At 36.1% G+C, this 13539-nt stretch overlaps 3 protein-coding genes across 5 annotated transcripts; 2 read left to right on the forward strand and 1 right to left on the reverse strand.

Moving 5' to 3' along the window:
* Window positions 1-75: 75 nt before the first annotated feature.
* Window positions 76-6603, reverse strand: LOC145936380 (mitochondrial import inner membrane translocase subunit TIM14). 3 transcript variants are annotated; one of them, XM_083038563.1, is made up of 3 exons: window positions 6467-6603; window positions 529-654; window positions 76-439 (listed from the first exon to the last, which is right to left on the reverse strand). In XM_083038563.1, the coding sequence occupies exons 1-3, from the start codon at window positions 6497-6499 to the stop codon at window positions 224-226; spliced, it is 375 nt and encodes a 124-aa protein (XP_082894689.1). In that variant the 5' UTR covers window positions 6500-6603; the 3' UTR covers window positions 76-223. The 3 variants fall into 3 exon arrangements, with proteins under 3 accessions (XP_082894689.1, XP_082894691.1, XP_082894690.1); XM_083038565.1 differs by lacking the exon at window positions 6467-6603 and adding an exon at window positions 1060-1174; XM_083038564.1 differs by lacking the exon at window positions 6467-6603 and adding an exon at window positions 918-1053.
* On the forward strand, window positions 5203-8198 carry LOC145936378 (uncharacterized). Its single transcript, XM_083038561.1, has 2 exons — window positions 5203-5881; window positions 6193-8198. The coding sequence occupies exons 1-2, from the start codon at window positions 5675-5677 to the stop codon at window positions 7198-7200; spliced, it is 1215 nt and encodes a 404-aa protein (XP_082894687.1). The 5' UTR covers window positions 5203-5674; the 3' UTR covers window positions 7201-8198.
* Window positions 8199-8891: 693 nt separating this feature from the next.
* On the forward strand, window positions 8892-13406 carry Pic (DNA damage-binding protein pic). Its single transcript, XM_083038559.1, has 5 exons — window positions 8892-9322; window positions 9407-9555; window positions 9959-12684; window positions 12762-13158; window positions 13266-13406. The coding sequence occupies exons 1-5, from the start codon at window positions 9253-9255 to the stop codon at window positions 13347-13349; spliced, it is 3426 nt and encodes a 1141-aa protein (XP_082894685.1). The 5' UTR covers window positions 8892-9252; the 3' UTR covers window positions 13350-13406.
* The last annotated feature ends 133 nt before the right edge of the window (window positions 13407-13539 follow it).

A 13539-nucleotide genomic window follows, 5' to 3' on the forward strand; every position in this document is an offset into this window, starting at 1 on the left:
GCCTTTGTTTACGCATCAACTTTTTGTAAACTTTTTAATCTGGATATTGAAATCTCGAAATTATGTAACAGCAAATCAGTATGCAGCTTCAAAAAAGCTTATTTATTATAGGGAGTAGATAATATACAAGATTAAATATGTTAATGACTATGTACATTAAAATTTGGTTCCTAAAAAATAACATAAAAATCAGATATATTACTGTGTACTACAGATTCTCGTTTTATTGTTTCTCGAGTAAATCCTTTGCTTCGTTAATTTTTGCAGCAATATATGGAGAACCACCGCGATCTGGATGATTTACAGCCATCACTTTTTTAAATTGGTCCTTTACTTTCCCTTTACTAGCTGTAGGTGATACTCCTAAGATTAAACTAGCTTCTCGCCTGGTCATTTTTGGCTCAAAACCACCCTTATAATACTTGTTGTTCGCTAGTGACTGCAAATGTTAAACAGTGTCAACACTTTCATGTACACGCAAATACAACTATAAAATCTGTTAAAAATATATATCATAGACATTCTTACCTGAGAATCTAGCTTCTTCACTGTCTCGGCCATCTTCTGTGATAAATTTGGCATTCTCTTGAGCAAATAACGACCAGCAAAGCCTACAGCAGCTAGGCCAATACCTGCTGCTACAGCAGTACTCGCCTGAAAAAAAATTTTTTTAACATCTTAAATTCAATGTTACAAATATAATAAAATGTATTTTAATAAAGAAACAAAGGTACATGTCAGAAAGAGTAAACTTAACCTTCAATTGTTAACTTTAAAATTATCAGCGTATTAGTATTGAACGTCAATGACATTTAATAGGAATTATATAGCTGCTTTTACAGCGATGTCCTGTTTATTTTACGATAATAATGTTGCATGTTTATTGATATGAAAAAAATGATGAAACACTTATATACCTTCGATAACCTCGGCATTGCATTTATTCGTTACGTTTCTCGATGAATGTTAATAGAAATTATAAATTTACATGTTTACAACATATAGAATACGGATTTTATTCTATTAAATATTTCTTGACGAAATCATCAGAGTTCTTACCATTTTATTCAGAGTTTCAAAACAGCAGATATAATTTTTTTTACGTACACCGAGAGGAAAATTATTTTCGTAACATGTTGCATGCTAATGAGCTACATTCGCTCCATCTATGGCTGTTTTTAAAGACGATCTTATCTTATGATAAGATCATTATACTGCATTATCGATCTTTCATACATTAGATACTACATAGACTTTTTGTTGACATTTTATACAATCTTGTGTGTGTGTGTGTGTGTGTGTGTGTATGTTACATATTATATATATATTATAGCTATACTTTTTTTATGTTTTTTGTTTCTATTTGTTCACTTTTGAGTCTTGCTAAAAAATATAATTAATTATTATTACATTTTAAATATAATAAAGTAAAGTATAGTAAAAAATGTGTACGCCTACGATATAAGCAAAATGCAGAAAATAGAGTTTCTTTTGTACATATACACTTTATAAAAAGTATATAGATGCATTTTTTTTATACATACATATAGCTGAAAAGAGAGAAAGAGACGAAGAACGACATATCTTGCACTTTAGATGAAGAGAAAAATAAATAATGTAAAGAATTGATAGAAATGATTATTTCGTAAATATGCATCGAAAGTTTATGTCACGAGGAGACGTTTCTTTATACATAAAAAATTATATAAAGATATAACGAATACGAGAACTTTATATTCCCGAAAATAAGTATATGGAACTGTCATTGCTCGACATCGTTAAGCTTTTGCATGTCATTTACGTGTTATTTTAAAATCAGCTGTTAAATGTCATTAAAAGTCAAATGGAGAGCACTACGGATTCTCCAATCTTATATATTATATATATATGTTAAGATATGTTAAGTATCAGAGACATACATATGCAAAGATGCGACTATGAAAGGCTACAGAGGTGCGCGACACGAGTTACATTCGTTGTTACATTTACGTGTTTACACGTGTGTAACGAAGTGGTTGCAAAATACACACAAAACGCATGTATAAAGTATAAATATCAGTTGCCGTTGAACCTGATTTCCAGTAAATCCTGAAGAAGGCGAAAGACTTTCAAATACCGTCACAGTTATATCTAATTGCGCGAGACTACTATCTCTATATTTACGCTAACATCCTAACGAGTTGCTTCTTCGTATATTAAATTCGTCTCGCTCTAAACTTATATATATATATTTTTTTTTATCTCGGTGAATCTCGGTTCCGTTCTCTAAAACTTCGTATTATAAATAAAATTGAGAAAAAAACAAGGCATCGCTACGAACATAAAGCTCCGATCATTTTGACCTATATATGAGCGAATATAGAAGGAAGTAGAGAATCCGGCACAGAGAGGAAATCTCTCGCAGAAATCCCTCCCGTCTCTCTTCGTAAACCATAGAGAAAAATGTCGCAATAAAGGTCGTCCGGATTCGTCCCGATTTTTCTCTCCCTCTTCTCTCCGAAACTCAGGTGAGAAAACGTCTACGTCGCAGCAGTTACTCGCCCAACAAGTCACACAACTATGTCCCAACGCTATTGTAAGTGTATTACATCTGCGCCGCGCGAGCTAGCATAGGACATATGCACACACACATACATATATATATATCTATATGTGAATATGTACATATATACGAACACATGTGCACAGAACGAAAAGTAGGTTCTGCGCGAAGCAGAAGATAGCGCATAGAAGTTCGCACGGATGAACAAGCGCACGAATGTGTGTTATGCAAATCGTGATTGCGGGGGGGATGCGCCCGTCGGCGATTTAAAATCATATGTGTGGCAAAACCACGCGCGAATTGACGCAAGAGAGAGCATGCATGTTATGTGCGGGGGAGATGCTCGAAATTAATTATATTGAATACATTTTTTTTGGAGACGCGTTTTACATTCGAATCAACAGGGAAAGGGGGGGGATAGATATTCACGTGCGCTTATATATGCATATGTATCACACTTTATATGGGTGCGCAACAATCCTTCTTATAAGAGCCTGTTTAAGAGCGTTAAATCGACGTTTCTGGACCAGCGAAATTTAATTGTCAATTACAATAAAAGTCATCTATTATTGTTATATTTCTTTTGCATTATCTACGTCGAGGTTTCTCAATCTCTCCTTTCTCCCGCGACACGCTAATTTTTATACACGCTACCGCGATATTATATTATTACGCGCGCCTAGATCTGTGTGCGATGCAGCCGCTTTTAAAGGCTTACATTATAGTTAGGTCGCTCTTGGATTGACATAGGAGAGAATATACATACATATATATACGCACACAAATGCAAATAGTTAGGAGTTGGGTTAGCGTGTCGCGCACGCTCGATACAAGTTGTGTCACACGTCTATTCGAGAATATATACATATTTATATATGAACCGAACGTGTTTATATGTATGGATCGAGGTGTTTTATATACGCGCTGTGTGCGTTTGTGTACGTTTTATGGGCTTTGTCCCACGGAACCTTCCTCGGAGCATAAAACGTTTTTCACTCTTTTGTTTGTCTCTCTCGTGGTGATAGCGCGCGCGCGCGAGAGAGAGTGAGAGTGAAGTTAAATACACCTCGAGGAAGGCGATGAGGAATGGCATCCGCGCATTTAGAGACGGAAGAGAAACAGAAAAGGAAAAAAAAGAAAAACCAACTCCTTGTGGATGGGATACGCGACTCCCCCACGTAGGCGACTCTGTATTTATAGGCCCCGTGTTGCTCCCGTGGTAGATTACATCGCATATGTATACATATACATATATATACATATACATATATATACATATATATATATATATATAATATAATATAATATATATATATGTGCGTGTGTGTTATATGTGTGCACGCGTGATTGCATGCGTATACATATATACATACGAGAGATTCGCGAATCGTGTAACGGGTGTACGTAATAATGCTTTTGCACGCATCGTTACGCGCCGTACGTTAAAATAAACGAATGCTCTAACGACGAAGGGAGACTTCTGGCAATCGTTGTGGGGGTCACGACATTGGTCCATTGTTTCGTTCGTCATATGTGTGCGTTACTTGGTATATCTTCGTCTTTAGGATTAGAGAGAAAGAGAGAGAAAGCTTTCTTTCTCGCGGCTGACAATCTTACATTATCTTATTCCACGCGATAATTCACGCCGATATTTATTATCGATATTTTCAATATTAATGATATTTATTATCGATATTTTCGATATTAATCGATATTCGATATTAATGATGTTCTTACGAGGAATAATTTCATTTTTTTTTTAAAGAAGATAGATTCATCGATTCACGGAAGATAACGAGTACAATGACCTGACGTGAAATTGCATTTTCTCTAATAAAGGATATTTACTTGCATTGCGAAAGTCACGTTTTATCGTGGATCGCGAATAACAACGCGATCGAGCAACGCAAAGTCGACAAACGTAAAATGCATATTTTGATTTAATAAAGCGATCTCGCGATGGATGTTCTTTTAGCCTTGTGTAGTAAAACCATCTCGTGCGATCTACAAAGTCATCGAATATAATGACAATTCGAGCGAAATGAAAATGAGTCTCGAGTATAGATCATTGCTTGAGACAACACGTGATTTTGCAAACACGTGTAATTTTTGTAAATGAATGACGCAAATATTTATTATTTTAAATTCAAAAAATGATATATAAAGAGAGCGCGAATTAAGGGAATCAATTTTTTTTTAAGAATTAAGAATAATGTTAGAGAGATTACATCATGAAATAAAAATGTCATATCGTTCCGCATTCGTGGGTGCAAGGACGATGAAGCAATATGCATTTACGTATTCTTTCGATCAGTATATATGAACGATGAACGATGTCATCATATATGCGCATATAATAATAAAGTCGACGTTTTAGCGGATTTTTTTCTGTTGAAATTAAATATATGTTTGCTAAAATATATATCTTAATTTAATCAGTCTTATTATTGTGTCACAAATTTAAATTTAATTTTATGGCTCCATTCAAAATTCCAGAGAAAATAGAATAGAAATATATATATCGCAAAACTTGCCATCGAAACCTCGCTCTTACAGGTATTGTTACTATATCTCGACACAAAAATGACAGATAATGTAATCAACATAAAGAATAAATATTGCATGTGTTAAACGGAGAAAGAGAGAGAGAGAGAGAGAGAGAGAGAGAGAGAGAGAGAGAGAGAGAGAGAGAGAGAGAGAAACATGTTGATATAATTATACGTATGCATATACTTATATATTAATGATAAATTAGTTTTTATCGAGAGCGCAGAACGCGAGTCGCGATCCAGCGGGGTCGAAGCAACGTGCGCGAGATGAGGCGCCGCGAATCGAGAAGAACAGAACGCAACTGCGCTGCCTTGCGCCGTGCGAATACGCGAACAAGGAGGAGAGGAGGACGAGGAGGGTCGCGAGGTGGTCGAAGTAGGGACCATACGTCAGCATGTTTCGCCTCGCTATCGTACGGAGAATCACGGACAGATCAAACATGGCGATTCAGTCGCTGTTTACGGTGAGAGCAATCGGTTTCTAGCGCCCTGGCGGCGTGTACCAGTGCGGGAGAGAGACTTTCTAAGGGCGGATCGAGCTCGTGCCATCGCGAATTGACGGATTTTCGTGAATATTGTGAGCATGGAGACGTGCGAGGCGGAAACGACGGCGGAGAAAGCGTCGGGCGGCATTTGTGTCGATAGCGAAGTACGTGACGCGAAGGGCGTCATACGCTCCGTAAAAGCGGAGCCAACGCCTGCGGCGTCATCACGCCCACTTGCCAAACGAGTGCCGCCATCTGTCGGCGTGGGCAAGGAACTCAAAGCTGATCGTTCCAGCGGGAATAAGGTAAAGAAATCTTACCGACCGAATGTTGTTTTGAATTTCAATTCACAAATGTATATCAATTTACGAATATAATTAATAACAACAGTTTGCGTTTAGATACAAGTTTGACATAGTGACAATTTGTGCCATAGTCTACAGTTTATGAATATATTTTTTGAAATGTTTTATGTATTTATTTTAATTAGTTTTATATAATTATACTGTTGTTTGTATATGCTTTCTCATCTCGAGCAAATTTATAAATATATTATGAATATGTTATGAAATTATTTAATGATATATAAATAATGTTTTTGTTATGTGTTTTACAGTATAAAACGTCACTCATAAAGAACTATGGAAAATTGGAAAGCGGTAGCGGTAGCGGTGATCAAGACGGCGGTCAACATGAAGATACAGCGGCAAAAAAAAGGAAAACGCGCAGGGGTAAACCCAAGCATAGGAAGTTAAAACCCTATTTGAAACAATTATCTTATCAGCAACAGTTGCGGAGCAGGTGTATCGGTAGAATTGCAAAAACTAATAGGCAACCGCCAGCCCTATATAATACAACGCAATTTCTTATGGATGATCACAGCGACTTACCTGATCTTGAACAAAAATTATCGGAAGCCGCATCGTTGGAAGTACCTGCCATGTTTCAAAAACCACCAGCACCACCGCGTACTCGTGATTCCAGTTTCAGCGTAGATTCCGATGAAGATTATTTTTATTCATCTCCGGAAGATGAAGAGGAGTTTCTGACAAAAGAATTTTCAACTGCATACGAGGCCCTTCATGAAGAAAGATTGAGCACTTTAACTAAAACAGAATTAATACAGGAATACAGGCATTTAGAAGCTAAAATGGATTCATTGACAAAAAGATTACGTAATAAGAGCATTCATCAAATGGAAGAAAGAGATTCGGAAAATAAAAACGTATCTACTACAGATTCTGAGATAGCGAAAAAATTGAAATATTTTCAACAACAGATTAATGATCTGATACAACAAAACGACCAGTTAAGAAGGGAAAATGAAATGTTACGTACTGAAAAAAGATTATGCGCGAGCAGTTCCGAGTCTAGTGTCGACAGTGAAAGCGATAACGACAGTTGTAGCAATAGCAATCAAAGTGGATGTAGTTGCTCTTTTTCAAGCCCAAGAACATCTCCCAAGCATACTTACAAATCTAGATTAGATAATAATATAAGAACAGATAAAAAAAATGATAGCTGCGATACTAGCCAAAGCGAAAGCCCCAGAACATCTATTACACCTACTAATTTCTCTAACAGGCATATGGTTATGAATGAAACCGGTGATTTTCCTACATAGATTCTAATTTCTTTTGAATCAAATTTAAAAACGCGTTTAATTATGTGCAACAAACAGCAAAAAGATCTGTATTTATATGCGATTGATTTGATTAATTAAACATATATTAATATATATTAATAGTATATACTATATATAATATTGTATATAATATTAATATATATTAATATTGTATGGATATTAATATTACGTTCAATATTGTAAAATTATGAATAGTGAAGCATACAGTGTATGCATTTATTCGATACGTGTACCTTAATATTTAAATATGGTGAATTTTTCAGTAAATTTTGTTGTAACAGCATTCTCAATCTTTCTCTTATATCTGCTAAATCTTGTTAAACTATTATTTAATCTTGTTGCAATTTACCGGTTGACACTTTTCTCTTTTAAAACTTGTGTGTACATGCACAGTTATATAGATACATATATATATAACAATACGATAAATGTAGGATTAATAGGAATCTGTAGCGAAACTACTCTCGCATCTGTTTGTCCTATTTTGTTATTTGCTTTAAAAAATATTTACATGTATCATGCATTGCTTCTGTTTCCAATTTCATACACAATGCGCTTTAATACTTTTCAACTTGATTTTTGTTCTTTTGCATACTGCCAATTACAAATGCTAAGTTTATAAATGGACGGTCTACAGACCATCAACTAACACGGACTTATGTACATATATGCACATGAGTACATAAAGCCACAATTCTCTCTTTTAGATTCATTAAAAATATTATATGTATTATATGTAATATATTGAAAATATGTGATGAGAGAATTATATTATAAAAGAAATGTATTAAAAATCTTTGTACAATTGTATAGTTTTAGAAAGTAAGACAAAATGTTAGTTTATGGTCTGAAAATGTAAGATATACAAAATATGTTTTAAATTTCCAAAATTTGTAATAAATCTTAAGTTCTGCTCTGATACACGTATGTTTTTATCCTCAAGTTAGAAACTAGACACAGCTAAATTTTGAATTAAATACGATTACAGCAATATATATATTACAAATATTTCAATTTATTCTACAAGAAAATAATTTTGTATTAATTAAATTATTATATTTATTAAATTTGATTATATTAATCATCAAAGGATTTTAATGAAATGAGAACTTTTCCTGAGAGTTATAAATAAAGAATATAGATTTTGTTATATTTAATATTGAGATACTAAATTGAGAAATTAGAAATAATATTCATATGATATTTGAACTATGTAATAATATTCATATGATAATTTAAAACTTTAATTCTTTTAAATTTCAGTATCAGTTCTATACAGATATATTTCTAAAAATATGTGCAAAAAATATATTTTACATATAATGGCAAATATAATGGATAATATAATGGCAAATAAGAACCAAGAATATGCCGTGTCTATTTTTCCATCTTACAATCACTTATTAAATGGTAGTATTAAAGAAGACTATAACGAAAATGAAAATATGAACATCTTTAGGCGTATACTAGTAAAAAAAAGAAAGCGAGAAGAAACTGAAAGACTAGACTAATTAAATTTCAATAATACCTGACAAGTCGCCACATCATTTGTGCGTAAAGTAGTAAAAATTCATTTTATTTTTACTAATTTCGAGTAAATGAATTGATAAGAAATGAAAAAGTTTCAAGCGCACACGGACGTAGGGTTTTACTTTAGTGTGCGTGTTAGGGTAGCCTCTCCATGAAAACACGCTGTTGCACCCTCATATCTGTTCTTTTCAGCTTGGCTGCACTAATTCAGAGCTTAGCTTTTTCCTTTCAATGTGGAGTAAAAAGATAATTTTGAACTGGAGTAAACAATAGAGTAAAAAAGTAGAGTAAAAAGATAAATTGAACGAACTGGTGCAGCTATTTCAGTTGAAAAGAACAGACCTCTTGTTGCGTTTACTATCTGGCAAATGTGACCAACTTCACGGCGCGATAAATTGAAAAACACACAGACAAACACAAGTGGAAAGGGAGCGCTCGGTTGAAATTTGTGAACGTAGAACGTATGCACGAGAGTATTTATCGGCCAGCAGATCGTATATTATGAAAGCAATGTCTCATCATTATATAGTGACGGCGCACAAACCAACGGCTGTCACTGCCTGCGTGACCGGTAAGTCGTTTATTCTGTTAAAATTACAAGATGAAAGCTAATATCGCTTTTGTGTAATCGTTTCGTTGCACTCTACTTTACAAGGTAATTTTACCTCCCCTACGGATTTGAACCTGATCCTGGCTAAGAATGTACGTTTGGAGATATACCTTGTAACTCCAGAAGGCCTGAGACCTTTAAAAGAGGTCGGCATCTACGGTAAAATAGCAGTCATCAAATTCTTCAGACCGCTGGTAAGGTTAACTTTATGTATGATGATTTCAAAGATTCGCGTATTCACACCGGTTATATGTTTTTTTCTTATATCAAGTCTTGTATCATTTTTTTTTTTACCAATAAGAGACAATAGATAGCATGATTATTTCAATGTTCAATAATTTAATGTGAATTAGATAATTTTTTTAGTTTGTATTTTTTAATATAGGGAGAAAGAGAAAATATAGATAGAAAAATATTATCTCTCTAAAAGAGAGCGAAAGGAAAAATATATAAAATTTATATGTAAAAATTTATTATTATATTATTCAAATTGCACGTAATTGTAGCATTATTTTGAAGCTTATCTTAAAAATTTACTTGACTGTAAGAGAATAAATTGTGTACTATAATATTTATACAATTTCAATTTTCTGAAAGCACGAGAAGAAGGATCTTCTATTTTTATTAACAACAAGTTATAATGCTATGATCTTGGAATGTACGGGCGAAGGAGAAGATATAGAGATCATAACAAAGGCTCATGGGAATGTGGCTGATCGTATTGGAAAAGCTTCGGAAACTGGGATTAAAGCTGTTATTGATCCAAAAGCTCGAGTAATCGGTCTTAGATTATACGATGGTCTGTTTAAGATCATACCCTTGGATAAAGATAATCCAGAATTGAAAGCATCTTCCATTCGTATGGATGAACAGCAAGTGCAAGATGTCAATTTTCTCCATGGATGCATCAATCCTACCTTAATTTTAATTCATCAAGACATTAATGGCAGACATGTGAAAACACATGAAATCAACTTGAGGGAAAAAGAATTTTCAAAGATACCTTGGAGACAGGATAACGTAGAGCGGGAAGCTATGATGGTCATTCCTGTACCTAATCCTATCTGTGGTGCAATCATAATAGGACAGGAGAGTATTTTATATCATGATGGTACTACATATGTCGCTGTAGTACCACCAATTATAAAACAGAGCACAATCACTTGCTACGCCAAAGTCGATAATCAAGGATTAAGATATTTGTTGGGAGATATGGCCGGTCATTTATTTATGTTGTTTCTAGAGTTAGAAAAGAAGCCCGATGGAACGCAAGTGGTGAAAGATTTAAAAGTAGAGTTATTAGGCGAAATCAGTATACCAGAATGTATAACTTATCTGGATAATGGTGTAATATATGTCGGTAGCCGGCTAGGTGATTCCCAATTGATCAAATTAATTACAAAAGCAGATGAAAATGGATCCTACTGCGTACCTATGGAAACTTTCACTAATCTAGCACCTATTGTCGATATGGCTGTTGTAGATTTAGAAAGACAAGGTCAAGGACAGATGGTAACATGCTCGGGCGCTTTTAAAGAAGGTTCCCTTAGAATTATTAGAAACGGTATTGGCATACAAGAACACGCAAGTATCGACCTACCAGGGATTAAAGGTATGTGGGCTCTTAAAGTTGGCGGTGGCAACTTTGATAATACATTGGTGTTGTCGTTTGTCGGGCAAACTAGGATCTTGACTTTAAACGGCGAAGAAGTCGAAGAGACAGATATACCGGGTTTTGTCGCAGATGAACAAACATTTCATACGGGCAACGTCACTAACGATTTATTTATCCAAATAACTCCAACATCAGCTAGATTGATCTCGCACGAAAGCAAAGTAGTCGTCTCCGAATGGGAACCGCAAAATAAACGGACCATCAGTGTGGTAGCCTGCAACGGCACTCAAGTTCTTTGCGCCACAGGAAATGATCTGTTTTATATGGAAATCTCATGCAATCAGATTGTACCCAAAGGATTTGGTACCTTGCAGCACGAAGTAGCATGCTTGGATATCTCCCCTCTGGATGGTCTAAATGAGGCCAAGATCGTCGCTGTTGGACTTTGGACAGACATCTCTGTTCGTATCTTGACTCTGCCCGGTTTGGAGGAGATCAATAAGGAGCTTCTCGGAGGCGAAATTATACCCAGATCCATTTTAATGACTTGTTTCGAAGGCAACACGTACTTACTTTGTGCCCTGGGTGACGGCAGCATGTATTATTTCACTCTGTACAAACAAAGCGGTATGCTTTCGGACAAGAAGAGAGTCACCTTAGGTACGCAACCCACGGTTCTCAGAACTTTCCGATCGCTCTCTACGACGAATGTATTTGCATGCTCAGACAGACCCACTGTAATTTATTCCTCGAATCATAAGCTTGTCTTTAGCAATGTGAATCTCAAGGAGGTGAATCATATGTGTTCTCTGAACGCGGAATCGTATCCAGACAGTCTAGCATTAGCGACAGACAGCACCGTCACGATCGGTACAATCGACGAAATTCAGAAACTGCATATAAGAACGGTTCCGCTCGGGGAGTCACCGAGGAGGATCGCTTATCAGGAGAGCTCTCAGACCTTCGGCGTCATCACGATGCGCGTCGACGTGCAAGAGAGCAGCGGTGTCAGCATCGTCAGGCATTCCGCGTCCACTCAGGCAGCTTCCACGTCCAGCAGCAGTCACATCGCGTCGCACAACAAACCCAGCGGACACACGGCCAGTGAGATCGGCCAGGAGATTGAGGTACACAATCTTCTCATCATCGACCAGCACACCTTCGAAGTTCTACACGCGCACACCCTGATGCCGACAGAGTATGCGTTATCATTGATCTCGACGAGATTGGGCGAGGATCCGACCTCTTACTTTGTCGTCGGGACCGCGTTTATAAATCCTGACGAGACTGAGCCGAAGCTGGGTAGAATATTATTGTACCACTGGAGCGATGGAAAACTCACGCAGGTTGCGGAGAAAGAGATCAAAGGTTCCTGTTATTCTTTAGTAGAATTTAACGGGAAACTTTTGGCGAGTATCAACAGTACAGTACGGCTGTTTGAGTGGACCGCGGAGAAGGAGCTTAGATTAGAATGCAGCCACTTCAACAACATTATAGCGCTTTACTTGAAAACCAAGAGTGACTTTGTCCTAGTAGGTGACCTTATGAGATCCCTCACATTACTTCAGTACAAAACTATGGAAGGTAGTTTCGAGGAGATAGCTAGGGACTACAATCCCAATTGGATGACCTCTATTGAAATATTAGATGACGATACTTTTCTAGGAGCTGAAAATTGTTTCAATCTTTTTATATGTCAAAAAGACAGGTATGTGTGTGATACTATTATGCAAAAACAATTAGATTTGTATTTTTAGCGAGGTAACAAATGTATATTGTTTCTAGTGCCGCAACGTCCGAAGATGAGAGACAACAGATGCAGGAAGTAGGCCAGTTTCATCTAGGTGACATGGTTAATGTCTTCCGGCATGGTTCATTAGTGATGCAGAATTTGGGAGAATCGAGCACGCCTACCCAGGGTTGCGTATTATTCGGAACCGTCAGCGGTGCGATCGGTCTTGTGACGCAAATTCCGTTTGCGTTTTACGAATTCCTGCGCAACTTGGAGGAAAAGTTGACCAGCGTGATAAAAAGCGTAGGCAAAATAGAGCACAATTTCTGGAGGAGTTTCAAGACGGAATTAAAAATTGAGCAATGTGAAGGATTCATAGATGGTGATTTAATAGAATCTTTCCTCGATTTGAGCCACGAAAAAATGACGGAAGTTGCGACGGGCCTTATGGTAATTCAATCACATATTATGTTTCCCCTCTCAAGTGTATATTTACAAATAAATTGTAGATTATAATTTTCAGAAATATCTTAATTCACATTATTTTTTTTCCATAGATTGATGATGGCAGCGGTATGAAGAAGGAATCGACGGTAGACGATCTTGTAAAGATAGTAGAGGATCTCACAAGGATACATTAAATGTACAAGTAAACAATATTACAAGTCTTTGTGAAAAGTATCTGTAAGGACGAGAAGATATATGAAGATATAATAGAAGATAGAAGAGAGAGTCAAAAAACGGCTATTTAAGGGGGAAGGCAAAGGCGTTTATACAGTTATCTTTGTTATCATTGGTAGCATGTAATGACATTAACGGCATTACAAACAC

Source organism: Prenolepis imparis, unplaced genomic scaffold (genome assembly GCF_030444845.1).
Source record: "Prenolepis imparis isolate NDT839.2.m4 unplaced genomic scaffold, iyPreImpa1.0 SCAF_5, whole genome shotgun sequence".
NCBI lineage: Eukaryota > Metazoa > Arthropoda > Insecta > Hymenoptera > Formicidae > Prenolepis > Prenolepis imparis.